The 21,519-nt window shown below is 38.8% G+C and overlaps 3 protein-coding genes across 3 annotated transcripts in view; 2 read left to right on the top strand and 1 right to left on the bottom strand.

Annotated features, from left to right (window-relative positions):
* Positions 1-1,739: 1,739 nt before the first annotated feature.
* On the bottom strand, positions 1,740-6,056 carry LOC107551103 (60S ribosomal protein L24-like). Its single transcript, XM_016232598.1, has 6 exons — positions 5,967-6,056; positions 5,766-5,841; positions 4,517-4,627; positions 2,583-2,719; positions 2,138-2,201; positions 1,740-1,864 (listed from the first exon to the last, which is right to left on the bottom strand). The coding sequence occupies exons 1-6, from the start codon at positions 5,969-5,971 to the stop codon at positions 1,784-1,786; spliced, it is 474 nt and encodes a 157-aa protein (XP_016088084.1). The 5' UTR covers positions 5,972-6,056; the 3' UTR covers positions 1,740-1,783.
* nfkbiz (nuclear factor of kappa light polypeptide gene enhancer in B-cells inhibitor, zeta) overlaps positions 3,520-21,519 on the top strand; it is a 27,038-nt gene continuing 9,038 nt past the window's right edge. The window contains exons 1-3 of the mRNA XM_016232595.1: positions 3,520-3,524; positions 3,667-3,673; positions 20,320-20,389. Of these exons, the coding sequence (XP_016088081.1) occupies position 20,389 (1 nt within the window). The 5' untranslated portion in view covers positions 3,520-3,524; positions 3,667-3,673; positions 20,320-20,388. The remainder of the gene's footprint in view (positions 3,525-3,666; positions 3,674-20,319; positions 20,390-21,519) is intronic.
* On the top strand, positions 5,962-20,274 carry LOC107551099 (centrosomal protein of 97 kDa-like). The gene is made up of 12 exons (XM_016232592.1): positions 5,962-6,010; positions 6,157-6,253; positions 6,875-7,020; positions 7,546-7,704; positions 7,812-7,913; positions 8,061-8,174; positions 12,811-12,977; positions 16,922-17,086; positions 17,171-17,295; positions 18,744-19,371; positions 19,590-19,665; positions 19,844-20,274. Exons 2-12 carry the CDS (start codon positions 6,193-6,195, stop codon positions 20,255-20,257), a joined length of 2,157 nt encoding a protein of 718 aa, XP_016088078.1. The 5' UTR covers positions 5,962-6,010; positions 6,157-6,192; the 3' UTR covers positions 20,258-20,274.

Below are 21,519 nucleotides of genomic sequence, written 5' to 3'. Positions count from 1 at the left end.
ACACACACACACACACACACACACACACACAAGTGAATCCTGAGCGGTGAACTCATTTTCGGCAGCCGGAATTTCTGTGCATCTCTAATTATTGGCGGCATTAGAAATGGATATTATACAATAGCTGCTTTTTTGAACATTTTAGCAATTTAAAAATATATAAAAAATGATTTTTTACACGGCACCCCCGGTTGGGAAACACTGCTCTAAATAATGCCGCGAGTGGGGCTTGAGGAAGTGACATTGCATGCATCGTCAATTTCATGTGTCATTTTTCACAGGTGTATATTTTAATGAAGAAATTATTTATTACAGTTTTTCACGTGTATAAACACGTTATGGGCCATTTGTAATCGTCCGTGTTTTTTAATTTTATACTGCTTCTGTTTGGCTTTTAATTACAGAACATTCTCTGCTTTTCATACCTCGGCACTTTTATTTATGTGCGTCGGCGCGTGTTTAAGAGTCTCTGCAATTAAACTTTCTATCTCCTTCTCCCCAAGACCAGCTTTCCATTTTCATGGCCGCTTCTGGAATTAAATGGAGGTCACAGCCGTTACAGTATGTAAGTACCATAACGTTGTTCATGCTTGTTTTATCAGTGTGTTTATTCATATGTTCAATTGTGTATAAGTTAGATATAAATGTCAAGTGTATAATTTAAATACAATGTATACACTTATAATTTAATCATACTATTTTGTCATTCTATAAAAATCATACTAATTAAAGGGGTCATTAATAAGAACATTATTTGGTGTAATGAAATGTGTTTATGCGGTTTAAGGTAAAAAAACCCACATTATTTTCCACATACTGTACATTATTGTTTCTCCTCCATGTCCCGCCTTTCTGAAATCGTCGATTTTTACAAAGCTCATCGGTCTGAAAAACAAGGTGTGCTCTGATTGGCCGAATACCTCAAGCGTGTGACGGAACTGTTACGTCCCTTTACCATACTGTGATGATGCCCTGTCAGGCCGGAGCGATGACTCAAAAACATGACCTCGGCCTGGACTCTGCTTCATCCACGGTGAAAGCCGATCCGGCGATCGACAGCGTGAAGTTGATGTATTTCCTCAGCGACCAGCACGGATCAGCTCCAGGCATGACGAAGGGGTTATCGTCCTCTTTTGGAAGGCCAAACAAAGTAGTTTTGATTCACGAAATATAGCACCTTCAAGACATGGTGGCAGCAACAATACTACAGCGAGAATAAAAGTTACGCCGCCTTTCTTTGCGTGAACATTTAGGCGGTGTTATGCAAATCTTCCCACATCGTGACGTAGACATGTGGGGGCGTGTTAGAACGAGCCGTTTTAGGTAGGTGTGGCTGACTCTTAACTTTTATAAAGAATATCTCTTTGGATTTGGGACTTTAGTCTTTGCAACTTTACAGATCTTCTTTATGCACTAAGAGCTTGTAACACTCCAGAGAAAGGAAAAATTGAAATCGCATCATATGACCCCTTTAAAAAAACACAGAAAAAGCACCGAAACGGCTCGCTGTGAACAGAGCTGTTTTCGATAAAGTAAAAAAAGGGTGTTGTTTTACACGAAAACTGAGGAATTTTAACCAAATTATGTTACTGACACTTCATGAAGACGCTAAAGAATCATACCAACTTGTGGAAAATGGGAATCCGATGTCCCCTTTAAATCAGCACACACAAAGTGATTTTAGGTAAACAAGGTCACGGATTATCACTAAACATGAATGAAATCAATACTTCAAGAACTCAAGGTTGATAGTGAAACTTTTATTAATACACAAAACATGAACTTAGCGCTTGCCACCAACACGAGGAGCGCTGACCTTCATGGTCTTGGCAATTTTCTGTTTGGATGCAGCTTTAACAGGGGCCTAAAAAAACACAAACATTTTACTGACTATATGAAAGGCATTCAAACAAGGATTTATATTTAGTTTGCAATCATGTGTAGGACTATAAATGACACTGAGCACCCATTATTAAAAGGGTACTAGATGTAGACTTAGTCCTTCTACTCTATGCCACCTTATGACACAGAAGCGACAGAATCAGTCACACTGCAACGCCTCAAGGGGCAAACAACAATCACACCTAGCTCATAGACTTATGGTTTTGAGTTTTTTTTTTACAAACCCTCATCTTACCTTGGTGCTCTGTGTGGGTTGTTTCTTAGTTGCCTGCTTTGCTTTCTTGGCCTCCTTTGCAGCTCTGAAAGATCAGATCAAAAATACAGTTAGAAAGGAAATGTTCAGTTTTTGTTGCACCGGTCTCAATGTGTTAACCAGTTACAACCCTGTTTAAGACAAATAATTTTAAGAATTGAAGGTCTTCTAAAATAAATTTAATAACTTAATAATCTACAGTCAAAAACCATTACACTTTAGTGACTTATTCATACATGACCCCACAATGACGTCTGAAGAGTGTTACAAAATTAACTGTAAACAGCTATTACATTTGAAAAATCTTTAAAGTGAATTAAAAGCATTAAGGTCATTGTACTGAAAAGGTTTAGGAACAAAAAAATTGTACCCTGGAGGCCCAGGGTCCTCAAAGAAAGGAAGGGCACAGAAAAATTGAGGTGATCACCTGATGGCCTGCTCCCTCTGCGCTTTACGCACTTCAGGCTTCTGGTTCCTCTTGGCCAGAATCTCAGCCAGTGAGGCACCAGTGATGGCCCGCTGGAACTTCACTGCACGACGGGAGCGCTTCTTAGCCACCTCTTCCTAAAGAAGCAAAAAGACATTGGAAATTTCCTAATTCAATTTAATGTGATTTATGAGTGATGTAAATGACTGCTGCACTTGTGATAGCGTGCATGTTAACAGAGGAAAAGAAAGAGCAGAGAGCCCCTCCCCATGCACTCTCTCAGTCTTCAAACTAACCACTCTTTCCTCTCCCTCCCTCGGACATATTAATAAAAATCAACTAACATGATGGTTAAAGGTCGGAAGAGCGAAACCTTGTTTCATGTGGTGCATTTGGATAATTCTTTCTCCTGAATTACCACTCGGTGGGAATTACGCTCAAAAAACCTTATCTTCTCCAACAAGCATTCCACACATGCAGCTGACAAACCACTTAAAAAAATAAATAAATAAAAAAATCCTATCCAGTGATTAAGTGTTTTCGGTGTTGACAAATATTTTCAAATGTCCGATTCACGACCTAATGACTCCTGAACCGATTCATTTTAATGAATGGTTAAAAAAAAACCCTGATCTATTCAACACTGAACTCACGAGACATCACTGTCTGAATCGGTGTATAACAAATAATTTACTCCGAAAACCTCGGAAGTAAGTGTGTTTACATAGCAAGAGTGGTTAGTTCGATTTAGCCTTAATAATCCACAGTATTTTCATGTTATTTATATGACAATGCGTAGTAAATTACCTATAAAATCAATTCATTTAGACTGGAGGTGAAACCAGACCAATGCACAAAGCAAGTTGCTGTTAGCTAGATGCTAATTTTATTCAATTGTATATGGTAGAAAATTAGACTATTAGTTTAATTTTTCAATGCTACGTTTTTTATGATACTCTTTAATATTTATTGATGATTATATACCAAAATAATTATCAGGATAAGAAATTATATTCTTACAAAGCTATGAAGGCCAGTGGAAAAATCACAACTTTTTTGCAAAGAGAGCAAGAAAGGATGACAGTGAGAGCCTAATTTGGAAGAGGTTTGTAAAACTGAATAATTCTAAGCTACGGTCTGGCCAAAAAAAAAAATAAACCAAGCAACCAAGTGTAAACAATGACCAATTCTTTTTTTTTTTCTTCTAACTACTTTGTTAATGGTGACGTTCACATGTTAAATAGTTGTAAGCAGTTTGTTTTATCAACAAGTGATTGTTTTTTATTTAATAAGTAGAAGTAAAAAAAATTATTAAAAAAAAAAAAAATTACAAACTGTTTCTTTGTATTTATTTAAAATGTATTGTCAGTATTGGGTTCGCAGATCACGTGGGTAGGACACTTTATACTGCGAGTGTGGATGGCCGTCAGCCACCACCGAAAACCATGTTTGACCCAGGAAAAACCTTGAAGCATGATTTCCAGTCACTCACTCAACATGCATTACACACACAAAACATCCGTGGCTGCACTTCAAAAGCTGAAAAACCATTGTCTTCAAAGTTAAGTAATCAAGCCATGTCCCAATTCAATTTCAGTCACATATCAGTTTGAGATGTCTTCATCTAGGAAGTTATTGAGGGCTCATAGATGTTTCCTGCATTGCCTATTATGTCCCACAATCCTGCACATGTTGTTGGTGGAAAGAATAAAAATTACATCTGAATGAGTGGCTGAAAGCTGTTAATTGATCTGAGAATCACCACTGTATTCATTAAATATTTACCCGTTTGTCTCTAAAGCTCTAAAATTGTATCATTAGAGACAAGGTACCATTATACAGAAAAACACTGTCAGTAACTGAACACTCCTGACAGGATGCAGCATGTGACTCTATTCTGAAGGGTTAGAGAAGCGTGTATTGGTCAAACTCACAGACTGGCCCTTCTTGTGTTTACGCCGGTACAGAACGGTCCAGTTGATCTGTCTGGGGTTCCTCTTGGACAGGAAAGCAGACTCACATTTAGCATTCAGGAACTGGAAAACCTGCAGAAGAAGAGGATTTACATGAAGCAACACCATTAATCCACTAATAAAACCACACTGATGTTAGATTTATTCAGTTCATACAGTCAAATTAATATCATCTTAGACTAGAACACAAAAAAAAAAAAACATGTTTCTTACACCATTGTAACCCCCACTGTTTTGGTTTCAAACATGAGCTTAAACTAAATGCACAGGATTCACAATCACTATCCAATCATTTACTCTGGTTAGGACTGTAGTTAGCCAACAGGCCAGCACTAAATTGAAAGTGACAATGATGTGATGTGTAGCAAAGTATGGTGTCCCATACTTGGAATTAGTGCTCTGCGTTTAACCCATCCAAGTAGACACACAGCAGTGAGTAGTGAACAAACAAAGATAAGAAGTTTTATTTTATTATGATAAGCCTTTAGAGAAGAAATTATATTTAGTTCTTAATTTGTTTATTATATTAGGGAAATATCACATTCATAAATGTCCATGGTCAAAGAGTACACCTAGTTTTTTACCTTTTAAATTTGAGCTGTCAGTATCTTAAAGTGATGGAAGATGTAAGGAACTCTAAAGCAAAAAAGACTATAGATTGCTGTAAAGCCTTGAAACTTTATCCTTTTTAAGGCCTTTTGCACTTATTTTGTAGTTAAGAGATATGGATTTGTTCTCAATACCCCTCTATATATAGTTCATATTTTTTGTATTTGTTGTTTTCTCTTTTTTCTTCCATAATTTGCTTTTTTTTTTTACAATCATTGTTTCTTTGAATTTATTGACATTTTTGCTTTTATTGTCAATTTGTATGTGAATTGTCACTAAATAAAGCAGAAAAAAAAGAAGAAAGAAAAAAAGAGTAGTGAACAAACACCCGGAGATGTGGGCAGCCATTTTAGCTGTGGCGCCCGGGGAGCAGTTGAGGGTTCGGTGCCTTTGCTCAGTCGTGGTATTGAAGGTGGAAGAGAGCGCAGTACATTCACTCCCTCCCCTAACTATATTAGGCCACGACTGCCCCCGTAAATAACCAAACGGAAGATTGCCGGACATAAATGTTCACATCACAACATGCTAGGAACTATACATCGATCAACACGGAATAAAACGCTACAGTACAATCAAATACACCTATAGTTTGAGCATTTACCTTTCCGTCGATCCTGGCGTACCGCCGGCCATGGCCGGGATAAATTTTATATCCACTAAAACTGCACAGCTCGACCCTACACATCAAAAATAAGAGTTATTATAAATACATCATATTTATTATTAGCACGTGAACACTTTTACAAGCGCTTTCCCCAGATAACTTTTAAGATGTTTATTGATGAACACAGACTACACTCACTTCATGGCGGCGTTTCAGATGGGGAAGAGGAAAAGGAATTATGGGTAAGCGGGTTATAACAGAGCTTGTTTTCCAAATGCAAACTATTTTTTCAAGCTAAACATAGACTTGATATAAGAATATAACCAGCGTTCTTATAAAAATATCTAAAATTATTATTATGCCCATATTATTTTATCCAATCAAATAGACGATCGGTTGCCTGGCGGTGACACAAGCGGGAAGTATGGCGGCGGCTGACGGAGAGATCGTCGTTGATCCGTTGCTCCAGATGTCAAATTACGAAGGTATGCTAAATAAAACCGATTATTCCAAACGATTGATTTGATGGACATCTTACACTGCAGTATTTCATTTGCAGACAGACACCATGTTGCCGTTGTGTGTGTGGAATATCATTTGTAACATGCAGCGTGTAGAGCTCGTGACGAACTTGACATCTGATCTGTTTTTGTCATAATGTGCAGAAATCTGCTGTTATATCACTGATTAGCTGACACGATTTCATTTACATATCTGCTGTTTATAAGACCTGATCTGTTAGTATGGGGTTTTTTCGTACTGGAATCTGTGGATGCGCGTTATTCTTCTGTCAAGAGAAGCTCAGATCCAGGTTCTAGTCGACAACAGCAGATTTGAGTTAATACACAGAAGGGCGAATAACTGAATGAATGATGCATTTATATAGCGCTTTATTGTGTATTGCTGTACACCCAAAGCGCTTTACAATCAGGGGAGGGGAAGGGGTGGGGGTTCTCCTCAACTGATTTTAATAAACCTCTGTCCATTTTGTTTGACTCTTCTTTTGGCTTTGGAATAATTCTTTTACATTTAAAGTGTGTTGTAAGTGCAGATATCTCTTGTTCATGTAGCGTATTTGTGTTTTGTCCTTTGCTGTTATTATTCAGATCCAGGTTTATTAGACCTTTCCAATCAGAGTCTCCACAAACTGAATCCGAAGATTTTCAGTCACGTGGAGTCACACACTCTTATTCTGGACCAAAACCACATTATTAAGCTGGAGCACCTGGAGCGTAATCAAGTTCTTCAGCAGGTATGTTGGATTCACACTAGGGTTGGGCGATGTCTACCAAATTTGCATTGGACTATGTCTACAGTGAAACATCGTGATGGACGATGAGGTTCACTTTTGTTGCAAATCTCGAAAGTGAAAGTGAAAGTAAAATAAGAGCGCGCAATCGAAAGCGGTTTCAATAGCGGCTCCCTGATGCCCGCAATTTTTATACAGTCGCCTATACTTACCCAATGATATCATTGCGAGAAAAAGTATTGAAATATTTTTTTTTATTCTCCCATCTCGTAGGCTGTTTATTCCCTTTAGGGTTTCCGTAGTGCACTTAATTTCCGGAACTGGGATGCGGCGGATTGCGGGTGGGGTAGGGTGGGGGTTTTCACGATGTCAGCTTAACATTGTGTTGTCTGTCAGCCATTGGAGATGGACGATGGCATCGTCTATCGGCCCAACCCTAATTCACACCAACAACCACACCACAACTTACACCTATCATTAGTATAAGTGTTTTCTGTGAAGTGTCTGTAACCTACTGTCTGTTAACAGCTGTCTGCGGCCTGCAACCGTCTGGTACGCATGATGGGTGTCTCAAAGCTGATTCACTTACGAACTCTGAATCTCCCAAACAACAGTATCGGATATATTGAGGGACTGAAGGACCTGGTTCATCTGGAATGGCTCAATCTAGCTGGAAACAACATAAAGGTGTTTTTCACAGTACATGCATTTACCATGTATTTAATTGAAAATTAGGCTGAAAATGTTTCCTGGCCTCATCTGAATCAGTGTCACATCTGTCTTTGTTTGTCCAGGTCATTGAGCAGCTCAACAATTGTGCTTCCCTTCAACATCTTGATATGTCCGATAATAATATTTCTCACATAGGAGACCTCACAAAGCTCTCAGCGTTAAAGGTATTTGCCATTTGTCTTGAAAGACAAATCATTTGTAAATCTCTCATAATGTGTTAAGAGGAATAATTTATAAGATTACTGTCCCAACATACAGAAAAAAACTGTAATTCTGTAACTGATATTTAAGATCTGTCTCACCCTATTCAGACTCTTCTTCTGCATGGAAACATCATCACGACTCTACGTACTGTTCCTGCCCACCTGCCAACGAACCTAACTGTCCTGTCGCTAGCAGCGAATGAGATCAGAGACCTGACTGAGGTAAAGTGCAACAGAAAGACAATGCAAACAACTTAATAACAATTGTGCTAACAATTATACTAGCGACACAAACCTCAGAAAACTTGTTTTTGTTAATGTATTGTTTTGCGTCATTTCTGCTATGCATTAATTATTATCATTGTCAATTACACAAGTTAGTCACCAATCATAAAATCTAAATTGACAGTTCTTAGTTTTTTTATGGAATATTGTCTGTGCACATCAATTTTTTACATTCATGTGCCCTCATAATCTTTAATCAAAATAACTTCCCACTTGCATCTCTTCTCTTCTCTGATGACGTGCGCTGGTGCAAGTGCGGTACAAGCATAGGCGTAGCTTGACGTTTGAGCTTGGGGGGGGGCAAACCGAACCGAACCGGTACATATTCACATTCACATAGAGCAGTGGCAAGTGCGTGAGGTTGTCATGGTAACCACATACATTGCCCACGAATTACAGCTGCGCTTCTATTTTGCCACATTAGCAATAAACACGTTTAAAATGCACAATAAACATCAAAACAATCAAGGAGTGAATTACTCAAAACAATCAAGGAGTGAATTACTCAAAACAATCAAGGAGTGAATTACTCATCCACTGTTTTTAAAACAGACATTTGTTGGGCTTGATTCAAGTTAATGCACAATGAGGCGCACACTTTTTATTTAGTCTTACTGAATAGACTAAACCGGCTGCGTCCTGTGGATCACCTTTATCTGAATGTCCGGGTCACCTTTATCTGAATGTCCGGGTCCGGAATCATCAAGCACGACATTAATATCTTCACCTTTTTTCGTTTTTCGTTGTCTCCGGATTTCTCTGCAGTTCGTGTATGTTGTTAAAAATGCGGGACATCATTTTATTCCACACAACAGGCAAGCATTACCGTTAAGTCTATTATCCACCAAAATGCAGATTCGTCACGTGACAATTCTTACGCAAATGAGATTGAGGGAGACGTTAAGTTTGTTTTGATTTATTAATTTACTTACAATAACAATTTAAAATGTGTTAACGTTTACATGTATTATTAACTACATTATATGGCCCTGCCCCCCCCCCCCACAAGCTACGCCCATGGGTACAAGCTGTTACTCACATGACATTGTAGCAATTGTCAAATTACAACAATCCAAATAAATTCCCTATTGGACAAATTCAGCTCCCACCCTACATTTTTTTTCTTGTTCAAGAAGCCTTTTTACTTGGATATATAACAATACGGAAGAAAAGATGATCACAACTTCCATTTCATGTTTCATTTATTTAGTGTGAATTTTTAGTTTACTAAATAGTATTTTAAAATCATGATTAATCATGACCATTTGTGTACATTTTAAAAAATTTGTTTAAAATGTTATTTTCACGAGCAATTTAAGCTACCACCTTTATATTTCTGAAGTACAGTGCTTGAAGTGGAAAAAAAGAAGTGCCAGTGCCGGTACCCCCCCCCCCCCACCACAACCTTTTTTTTATTTTTCTGTTTTTCTACATAATTCACAATGTAGGCAATGTATAGTGCCACAATCAATCAGTAATTAAACAAACGTTTTCAATACAAATAACCACAAGTCAAGGTGCGATACCAAACAGGACCACAGGGAGACGCCAAAGACCCCTAAACCTCCACTGGATACATTCAGAATCGCTAAACTTCTTTCCACCACATAACACCTCAGCCAGCCAGCGTTCATTCTAAAACATTCTTGCTTTTAATCCAAATACACAATGAAAATAGTAATTTACTGACATCTGGACGTGAGTCACTATTCTCTCCACAATCTCTGATGAAATTGGCCGTGTTTTTCATTGCATTAGTGCTGTTTTGTCCAACTGTTTGAATTCGCTTACTGGATCCTTGGACTTTCCAGGAGTTTCCCTTAACGATCACAAAAACCTGCTTCTTTTAATTTTTAAAGGGGTCCTATTATGCTCTTTTACAGTGTCTTGAATTTGTTTTGGGGGTGTATTAGAACATGCTCTCATGCTTGGTGATTTTTTTTTACATAATTTACATTCTCCCCATCCTAGCAGAAACGGCTTGATTAGTTCCGGGTTTGATGAAAGCCCGCCTTCCGAAAAATGAAATGTGATGTGATTGGTTAGCTGTCCCAGTGCGTTGTGATTGGCGAACAGCTTAGATGGTGTTTCAGTACTGCCACGCCCCTTGCCAAAGCAGCAAGTTCCATCTGCTCCGGTTTAGTTAAGGATGGAGTCAATATTGCCATATCAATTTGAGCCTGATTCAGACCCAGAGCATATTGAACAAGAGGATCGCGCAGAACCTTTGCACGCACTGATATTGCAAGACATATTAGTGGTAGTGTTTTTTTTGGCTAAATCATGTTTTAGATAGGATGTCAACAACTGCTTAAAAATAATTGCATTTACTATGTACAAATAAGTGCATATGTATTATTTTTTATTGTTATTTCATTCTAACATTATAACATGAATTACAGTGAAACTGTTATACAGTTGAATTTATTTATAAATGGACATTTGCTGGAAAACAGTACCATATGAGGAAAAACATTATGGATTAATGTTACTCACATTAACTGATACTATGAATGCCAGTCTTGCAGTTTAAAGGGGTCATATTTGTTGCTAAAAAGAACATTATTTTGTGTATTTGGTGTAATGAAATGTTTATGCGGTTTAAGGTTCAAAAAACACATTATTTTCCACATACTGTACATTATTGTTTCTCCTCTATGCCCCGCCTTTCTGAAACGCATTGATTTTTACAAAGCTAATCGGTCTGAAAAATAAGGTGTGCTGTGATTGGCCAGCTATCCAGTGCGTTGTGATTGGCCGAATACCTCAAGCGTGAGACGGAAATGTTACGCCCCTACCATATTGTGATGATGCCCTGTCAGGCCGGAGCGATGATTCAAAAACATGAAAACTCATTAAACGAGGCATGCGTTGCATCCAGTGGGGACATAATTATGGATTATAATGACTTATACTGTCTTTTTACGTGTTGCGTTGCATCGCGCCGCGTAACATTAAACCATGTCTGCCTTTGTGATCGGAGAAATGACAAACAACAAGCCCTACTCTACACTGCCCAAAAAAACGCTTTAAATATAAAAAAATATAAAATATAAAAACTCTTTAAATATAAAAAACGTACTTACAATCTGTGAGTCAGAACAGCCGGCATTGTAGTCTACTCTACCAGGATCAGTAAACAGTCCTTCATAAAATGTGCTGCACACATCTGAATATTTGGGTTGAAGTGTTCTGGAACAGTGTTGTAAATACAACTTAACCACTGATTTCTAGTCGGGTCCATTTTTGGAAAGCCAGACAAAGTAGTTTCGCTTTCACAACGAAACACAGCATCACACACGGCGGCCTAGAGTGAGCGGCGGCCGGGGGCTAGAGTGAGGAATGGCTAGAGGGCTAGAGTGAGCAGAGGCGGCGGGCTTGAGAATGGCGCGGCCAGCGGATTCGACGAAGGAGGCTTGCGGCAACCACGTTATGACCCCGGGCTGGACTCCGCTTCGTCCATGGTGAAAGCCGATCCGGCGATCCACAGCGCAGTTGTTGTATTTCCTCAGCGACCAGCACGGATCAGCTCCAGGCATGACGAAGCAGATATCGTCCTCTTTTGGAAGGCCAAACAAAGTAGTTTCGCGTTCACAACGGAACACACAGCGCCTTCACTACATGGTGGTGCAACAACAATACTACAGCGAGAATAAAAGTTGCACCTTCTTACTTTGTGTGAACATTTGGTCTGCGTTATGCAAATCTTCCCACATAGTGATGTAGATATGTGGGGGCGTGTTAGAACGAGCTGTTTTAGGTAGGTGTGGCTGACTCTTAACTTTTATAAAGAATATCTCTTTGGATTTGAGACTTTAGTCTTTGCAACTTTACAGATCTTCTTTATGCACCAAGAGCTTGTAATACTCCAAAGAGAAAGGAAAAATTGAAATCGCATCATATGACCCCTTTAAACAAAATCTAGATTACATTATGTGATGTATTTCATTTAGAATAATTCTCAATATCAGTGTTCATCACACAGTATCAGATGTTTAAGTTTGCATGGCATACACATGATTAATAAATGCAAGGTACAGTGACAAACAATAGAGCAAGTAAAAGTTATGTCAACATCTCACTTGGTTGCCGGACCTTTTGTTAAGCCCTGGAGAGTGATCACACAGAATGCGTTCGGATTTTAACACAACGTCTGAAAAATGTAAATCGTGACACAAGAAATACTAAAAAACAATGAATGGCCAAAAGTCTGCACATCTACACAGACCACCATTATGAAAATAGCACAGATGCAATACAACAGCAACCTGTTTGAACAACTCTTAAATTTATTTCAGAAAGAGATTGATGTGGACCGTAGACCAGTGACCAATTCATATTCACTAGTATATTGGCCACTTTGTGTTTGTTCAGTACTTTTAGATGTCATGTCTTTGAATTATCTTCATTTTGAAGGCTTTTCTCCTCAGAAGTGCTGTACTGTAAAATGTAATTCATTATTATTTAATTATAATTATGTAGATTAAAAGTTTAAATAAATAGCCCTATACATTTATTTTGTTTTGTAGATGTTACTGTTTAATGTTTTTTTCTTTGTGTATCTCACTTCCAGGTGTCATATTTAGCTCCATTTCACAGCCTAGAGCAGCTGTCCATCATGAGTAACCCATGCGTCATGGCCACACCGTCTCTGCCCGGCTGTGATTATCGCCCGTATGTGGTGAGCTGGTGTCTCAGTTTGAAGGTGCTGGATGGATATGTGGTTTCACAAAAAGAGGGGTAAGTTAGATGTCTTTTTCGGTACAAGAATTACAGTCTGTCTGTGTTTTACTGTTGTGCTACAAATCATTTTGCACAGACTGTCTTATCATTTTGCGTTTGACAGTACTTTAAGAAATGCACTCTTCTAATTTTACAGGGTTAGCATTAGCTGTTTGCTGGTCTCAAACTTTTTCAGTTAGTGCACCACATCAACAATACAACAAAAAATTGCGGACCATCTAATATCCTGGTTCTGAGGGATTTCACCAACCTCTAAACAATTATCTAGCATTTCAAGTAGTGTACAAATATCCTTAGTTTCTGTCACATATGTTTATTCAACCCCATTTTCACCACCCTTTAATTTTCCAAAACTGACCACCACAAATAGATTTTCCAAAAGGCTTTGACTTTGTTGAATAAACATGAGCAATGCATGTTTAAAAATCAAAACGTGGTGCGGGTGTTTTTATATAAAAGCATCTTTGAACGGAACTGACTCTCTTTAGAAAAGCTTAGATGTCATTTTCATTTTGTCTTTCCTATAGACCTTTTTAGTGCCGACGTCACAATTACGTCACAGCATTATCTAGAGGCAAAACAAAGGGATAACTGGAGGCGGCCAATACAAATGAGCACAGAGTCAGCTACATAAGGAGCTTAAAATATTATCTTTAAGTGTCAGAATCGATGGAGTACATGATTTTATCGCATACCTGCTGCCATTGCCAGACAACAAAATGACGAAAGCTGTGGTTAAATCGTAAAATGAGCGGACTGGACAGAAACGAACATCAAAAATGCTCACATTTGCAGCGCACACTTAATATCAGTTAAAGTTAAATAAACTATTGTCTTTTGTTGGTATGGATTATGGTTTGGTTCTGAGTCTAAATATTTCTCATGCATGCCCACCTAATCAGAAATTGGGGAACGAGTTAACTAAAGACCAGAGGCTAAACATAAAGGAAACCGTTTGTGTCATCTCACTTTCTACAATTGCCATAAGTGCAATTGTAGACAGAGGGAACAGTGAAGGCCCATGTTATGTGTCAGTTGTGTGTTCAAGTAGTTGCGTTTGCTTACGGCCTAGAGTGAGCGGCGGCCGGGGGCTAGAGTGAGGAATGGCTAGAGGGCTAGAGTGAGCAGAGGCGGCGGGCTTGAGAATGGCGCGGCCAGCGGATTCGACGAAGGAGGCTTGCGGCAACCACGTTATGACCCCGGGCTGGACTCCGCTTCGTCCATGGTGAAAGCCGATCCGGCGATCCACAGCGCAGTTGTTGTATTTCCTCAGCGACCAGCACGGATCAGCTCCAGGCATGACGAAGCAGATATCGTCCTCTTTTGGAAGGCCAAACAAAGTAGTTTCGCGTTCACAACGGAACACACAGCGCCTTCACTACATGGTGGTGCAACAACAATACTACAGCGAGAATAAAAGTTGCACCTTCTTACTTTGTGTGAACATTTGGTCTGCGTTATGCAAATCTTCCCACATAGTGATGTAGATATGTGGGGGCGTGTTAGAACGAGCTGTTTTAGGTAGGTGTGGCTGACTCTTAACTTTTATAAAGAATATCCTTTTGGATTTGAGACTTTAGTCTTTGCAACTTTACAGATCTTCTTTATGCACCAAGAGCTTGTAATACTCCAAAGAGAAAGGAAAAATTGAAATCGCATCATATGACCCCTTTAAACAAAATCTAGATTACATTATGTGATGTATTTCATTTAGAATAATTCTCAATATCAGTGTTCATCACACAGTATCAGATGTTTAAGTTTGCATGGCATACACATGATTAATAAATGCAAGGTACAGTGACAAACAATAGAGCAAGTAAAAGTTATGTCAACATCTCACTTGGTTGCCGGACCTTTTGTTAAGCCCTGGAGAGTGATCACACAGAATGCGTTCGGATTTTAACACAACGTCTGAAAAATGTAAATCGTGACACAAGAAATACTAAAAAACAATGAATGGCCAAAAGTCTGCACATCTACACAGACCACCATTATGAAAATAGCACAGATGCAATACAACAGCAACCTGTTTGAACAACTCTTAAATTTATTTCAGAAAGAGATTGATGTGGACCGTAGACCAGTGACCAATTCATATTCACTAGTATATTGGCCACTTTGTGTTTGTTCAGTACTTTTAGATGTCATGTCTTTGAATTATCTTCATTTTGAAGGCTTTTCTCCTCAGAAGTGCTGTACTGTAAAATGTAATTCATTATTATTTAATTATAATTATGTAGATTAAAAGTTTAAATAAATAGCCCTATACATTTATTTTGTTTTGTAGATGTTACTGTTTAATGTTTTTTTCTTTGTGTATCTCACTTCCAGGTGTCATATTTAGCTCCATTTCACAGCCTAGAGCAGCTGTCCATCATGAGTAACCCATGCGTCATGGCCACACCGTCTCTGCCCGGCTGTGATTATCGCCCGTATGTGGCGAGCTGGTGTCTCCGTTTGAAGGAGCTGGATGGATATGTGGTTTCACAAAAAGAGGGGTAAGTTAGATGTCTTTTTCGGTACAAGAATTACAGTCTGTCTGTGTTTTACTGTTGTGCTACAAATCATTTTGCACAGACTGTCTTATCATTTTGCGTTTGACAGTACTTTAAGAAATGCACTCTTCTAATTTTACAGGGTTAGCATTAGCTGTTTGCTGGTCTCAAACTTTTTCAGTTAGTGCACCACATCAACAATACAACAAAAAATTGCGGACCATCTAATATCCTGGTTCTGAGGGATTTCACCAACCTCTAAACAATTATCTAGCATTTCAAGTAGTGTACAAATATCCTTAGTTTCTGTCACATATGTTTATTCAACCCCATTTTCACCACCCTTTAATTTTCCAAAACTGACCACCACAAATAGATTTTCCAAAAGGCTTTGACTTTGTTGAATAAACATGAGCAATGCATGTTTAAAAATCAAAACGTGGTGCGGGTGTTTTTATATAAAAGCATCTTTGAACGGAACTGACTCTCTTTAGAAAAGCTTAGATGTCATTTTCATTTTGTCTTTCCTATAGACCTTTTTAGTGCCGACGTCACAATTACGTCACAGCATTATCTAGAGGCAAAACAAAGGGATAACTGGAGGCGGCCAATACAAATGAGCACAGAGTCAGCTACATAAGGAGCTTAAAATATTATCTTTAAGTGTCAGAATCGATGGAGTACATGATTTTATCGCATACCTGCTGCCATTGCCAGACAACAAAATGACGAAAGCTGTGGTTAAATCGTAAAATGAGCGGACTGGACAGAAACGAACATCAAAAATGCTCACATTTGCAGCGCACACTTAATATCAGTTAAAGTTAAATAAACTATTGTCTTTTGTTGGTATGGATTATGGTTTGGTTCTGAGTCTAAATATTTCTCATGCATGCCCACCTAATCAGAAATTGGGGAACGAGTTAACTAAAGACCAGAGGCTAAACATAAAGGAAACCGTTTGTGTCATCTCACTTTCTACAATTGCCATAAGTGCAATTGTAGACAGAGGGAACAGTGAAGGCCCATGTTATGTGTCAGTTGTGTGTTCAAGTAGTTGCGTTTGCTTACACTTGCCACTGTTAGTACATAGTTATAGGCATCTAAAGATTTACATGCTCTCAGTTTCTATTTACTATACATGCTCTGATCTGGTAGGTGTGTCAGGCCACTCCTGTCAGATCGTCCATCCATTGAGTGAGTGTGTACGAGTCGGCAAATCTGGTTCCTTCCGTTAAAGTTAACATTTTCAAATAACAATCGTGGTCCCGGACAGTGAGTGACATTACATATTCAGATAAAATCTAATTTTCTGTGCCGCCACACATAGAGTATATGTCTGTGGGAAACACTGACCACCACTTGAAAACCACTGATTTATGCGATATGTAACCTTGAGAAAGCAGCTGCATTACTAATGACAACACTCTGCAATGTCTCTAGACTGAAAGGAGAATGGCTCTACAGTCAAGGTAAAGGTCGTATGTTTCACCCCGGACAGCACGCACAGCTGGTCCAATATTTGGCATCCACGTGTCCCCTGACAGCCACAACTGCCTTGGAGTCAGCAGAGGATGCTAAACTTGAGCGAATCCTCAACAAACAAAGGTAGCATCCAAAACAAACCATTTAAACCACAGCAAATCCTGATTGGTGGAGCTGCACTAATCATCAGTATGTGTGTGTCTACAGACAGCATCAGAAACAGCTGCAGCAAACACGTCACTGCTGCTCGAGTCCATCTCGCCCCACACATCTAGACGTGCAGCAGAGGCGCATCCACAAGAACAAAGACGGGGATGTCATCGCTCAGGCAGGTCAGATAACAGACTCAAGGAGGAATTCACTAAACCCTTTGTCAGCACAAATGTCTGCATCTCTTTCACCAGCAAACTGCAGTCCAGTTTAGTGGGTGCAGTGCTGACATGGCACCGTGACTCCAATGTTTAAATGAGGTCACAGATTCCTTTCTGTATGCATTTTTCCACATACTCCACATACAAAATGATTCCATTTATATATTTGCATCTATGTAATTTCGGTGCACATTGGCATCAGGGATATTTTTATGGGCAAGTTTGCATCATTGCCTGATTCAAATTTTTAAAAGTGGAGAAAAAGTGGAGTGGATGTATTTTTTCCAATTACAGATCAATTTCTCTGTTTCCCAGTTCTCAAAAATTTAAGATAAATTATATGTACACAGGCTTGATAATTTTATAAATAGACATAATTTATTGAGTTAACATCAGTTTGGCTTTGGAGCAAATAGGTCATTCACAATGGAAGAAGATACTTCCACTGTAGTGGATGATAATGAATATACTGTGGGGCTGATCCTAGATTTAAAAAAAGCTTTTGACACTATTGATCACAGTTTATTTATGATGATACTGGAGAGATATGATATAAGAGCGAAAGCCTTCTCTTGGTTAAGAAGTTACCTTGATGACAGCTATCAGTTTGTACAAATATGTAATGTTAAATCGGATTTAATGAAAGTCTCTTGTGGTATTTCCACAAGCTTTGGTGCTAGGCTACAAATTGTTTGTACTGTATATAAATGATATTTTTAAAGTGTCTAAAGTATTACAAATTGTTCTGTTTGCTGATGACACAAATTTATATTGTTTAGGGACAAATTTGGAACAGCTTCTGAATACAGTGGAAATTGAACAATTAGTTTTAAAAGAGTGTATGAAAATAGATTTCTAGGTGTTATAGTTGATCATAAATTATGCTGGATACCACATATAAATAATGTGAAAACAAAAGTGTCTGAATCTATTGCAGTATTAAACACACATTTTTTTTTAATCAAACCTCATTATATATATTGTACTGTTCACTCATAGTTCCATACGTTACTTACTGTGTGGAGGTATGGGGTCATATAAAACCTACATAAATCCAATATACATTACAGAAGACAGCAATAAGGATTGTAACACGGGTTGACTGTTGCGAACCAACAAATCTATTATTTATTAAATTAAATGCTTAAAAAGTTGTTGATTTAGTTGATTTTTACACTGCACAGATAATGTATAATGTATACAATAATTTGCTTCCAAATTGTAAATCAGAGGCTGTTTGAAATGAAAGAAGGTAAGTATAAACTAAATGGAATGTACATGTTTTAAAAATAATAATAAAAAATAGATGCATATCTGTGAAAGGGAATCTGATGAATTAATGAATCTGCCCTTCTGTGTTTTTCATGTCATTTTCTCCTGTAGTGATTCATTGTCTATTATGATTATAGATGTGGATCCAGGAGTTCAGGTAAACACGTGGATGGACTCTGTATCTTCACCCGTAGTTGCTGCTGCCCGGCTTCCACCTGCTGCTGAAGACATGATGACTCTGGAGGATGTGCATACTGATGAGGAGAAGCTTCATGGTAGTCTGCTGTCCTCCGAGTCTGCTTTTCTGCCCTTTAACACTGCTGTTCATCCTGCTTCAGCTCCTGACAGCGGTGAAGAGGAGTTTGATGATTCTCTGGCTCCTCCCACATCCACTCAGTACCACCCATCCAAGGAGGAGTCAGTAGATAGAGCTGTCCTCACTCTGACACAGGGATCAGATCATGTTGACCACATTGACAGAACTGCCTGCTTCGACATTAACGGGCAGCAGCATGCATTTAATGGGGATGCTGGGTTACAGAACGGTACTGTGGAGGATTCAAAGTGGACTGGGATGCAGAAAGCTGCTGTGCTGCAGTGTAAAGTAGAACAATGTGAACCACATGATGCAGCTGTAAGGATTCAGTCTTGGTGGAGGGGACACTGGACGCGGTACTGCCACCCACAAGCCAAAGAAGTGCGTGCTGAGATCCGCTTGCGTAGGATGCAGGATCACATTGTCCACTTGACCGTAGAACTGGAAAGGTGAAACACTTCACGGTTCAACACATCATATGTTTGCCCATCAGGTCATAAGGTGTAAAGGAAGGAAAGTGATGCAGTTTTATCTTAATGGTCCTGAATCATTCTGGTACATTTGTGAATCACTGTTTTCTGATTAGTTCAACACACTAAAACAACTTCAACAATAACGTAAGCTTAAACAGTGTGAAGTATTTTGCTGTAACTAGTATGTTTTGCAGGGTGCGCAAGCAACAAGAAGAAGACAGACTACAGAGACGTGTGCAAGAAGAAGCTGTGAAGTTCCTGTGGAAGCAGGTCAGTATGAAGATGACCATGAGATATGGTCATAACTAATACTACTAATGTTATCACAGTAAGGCCACTATTATAAGCCATCTTCAGCTGGGAAATGAATGATGAGTCACGAAAATGCCTGTGAATCATCAAAATTGACTATTTTCACTTTTGTCTGTGTGCGCTCTTTGTCAAACAGCTTCAGGTCGTGCTGGAGTGGCAGTCGTCTGTTAACGAGCAGCTCAATGTGTCAAAGAGTACTGCATTAGATCCCAGCATTCCTGCAGCAACTCCTATCCACACTGAGATCTCCATCCCTGAGTCTGGTTTTCATTCCCCTGGAGAGCGACCGGCAGCACTGGACAACAGTCTGAGCAGCACGGCCACGACTGGATCTCCAGAAACAGTGCGCTCTCTTGGGCCTCTGACAGCAGCCACGGGGGACAGTCAAGATGGCAGTCTGTTAGAGCAGTATCTCTCATCTGTGCAGCGACAGGACGAGGAGGAGGAAGAGGATAAAGGAACGGGTGACAGAACAGGAACACCTCAAGATCCATCTGATCTCTCTCCTCATGGTAAAGACTGTAGAGAAGTATGTAGGTATGTGAAATAAATGTGAATTGATTTGATAGTCTGCTGCAGTTTCAACCATTTGAAAGCTGAATAACCTTTTATTGTAAATATTTGTATGTGTGCATCTGGATATTTACAGTATGTGCTGCAACAAGTTTTCAGTGTGGCATAAGTGTTAATTTATTTCACATTTTTATTGTTTTTTTTTCTCTGTTATATATTTTAAAAATCATTTTTGTAAATAAAGTTTTACTTTCACCATTGTGGTAATTTCCATCAGTACTTTAGCACACAGTTGAAAGACATGTATTTATTTGTGTTCTGCACCAAAATGTAATTTGTTTTGATTACATTTTAATTGTTCACTTTAAAAGTAATTTTAAAAAGTATGAAATGCTAACTTCGTATTACTGTGTGGACTATAACAATATTTATACCTTCATGTCTTGCAGCTACTAGATCTCTAACTCAGTGATTCTTAATCCCCAACCGACTTGGTTTGGTTCTGAGTATGACAAAGGCAAACCATGTTCATAAGAAAACTCTCATAATGTTTTTTTGATGATATTTGAACCATTGAAAACCAAAAAATTATATATATTTTATGAAATGTTCACAATTTGGCTAATCAGTTTTACAGTATTCACACTGTAAAAAAAAAACAAAAAAGATGAATCAGATTCTTTAACAGCACCCCCCTCCCCACCCAAAATCCAAAATGTAAGACATGCAATATGTGCAGAGCAGGGGGTCCCCAGGACCAGGATTAAGAACCACTGCTCTTACTAACACTAGTACCACTAGATGGAGCTCAGAAGGCTAGAAGGTATCATAACCAAAAATAACAGCATAGTCTCTTGGTTTGGTTGGATTTTTTTAAGGAGTTCTGAGTATGACAAATGCATACCATGTTCAAGAAGTGGAACTGACTAACAGAAGGGTAAGATGGGGGAAGAAGCCCCCCTTAAGAACAATATCCATATACTGATAAACTCTACCAAATTTACATATTTTTTATCTAAAGGCCAAATGAATCCTAATAATTTCATTTTCGGGCAAAAAATGCCATCAACTAAATGGCATCTTGGCAGTGTGCATATTGGCAGTTTAATTTGAATGAATCCGGTCTGTTCTGTGTGGGGCCCCCTCACACACAATATATATATACAGTATATACAGGGATTAAAATGAACTTTTTCACTCACCAGCCAATTTGGCTACTACATTTTGTAAGTTACCGGCCATTCATAACTTCTACTAGCCAAACCCCCCCCCCCCCCCCCCCCCCCCCCCCCCCCCCCC

The sequence above is a fragment of the Sinocyclocheilus grahami genome, unplaced genomic scaffold, assembly GCF_001515645.1.
Source record: "Sinocyclocheilus grahami isolate Dianchi unplaced genomic scaffold, SAMN03320097.WGS_v1.1 scaffold414.1, whole genome shotgun sequence".
Taxonomy (NCBI): domain Eukaryota; kingdom Metazoa; phylum Chordata; class Actinopteri; order Cypriniformes; family Cyprinidae; genus Sinocyclocheilus; species Sinocyclocheilus grahami.
This window is presented reverse-complemented; position numbering and strand designations above follow the sequence as displayed.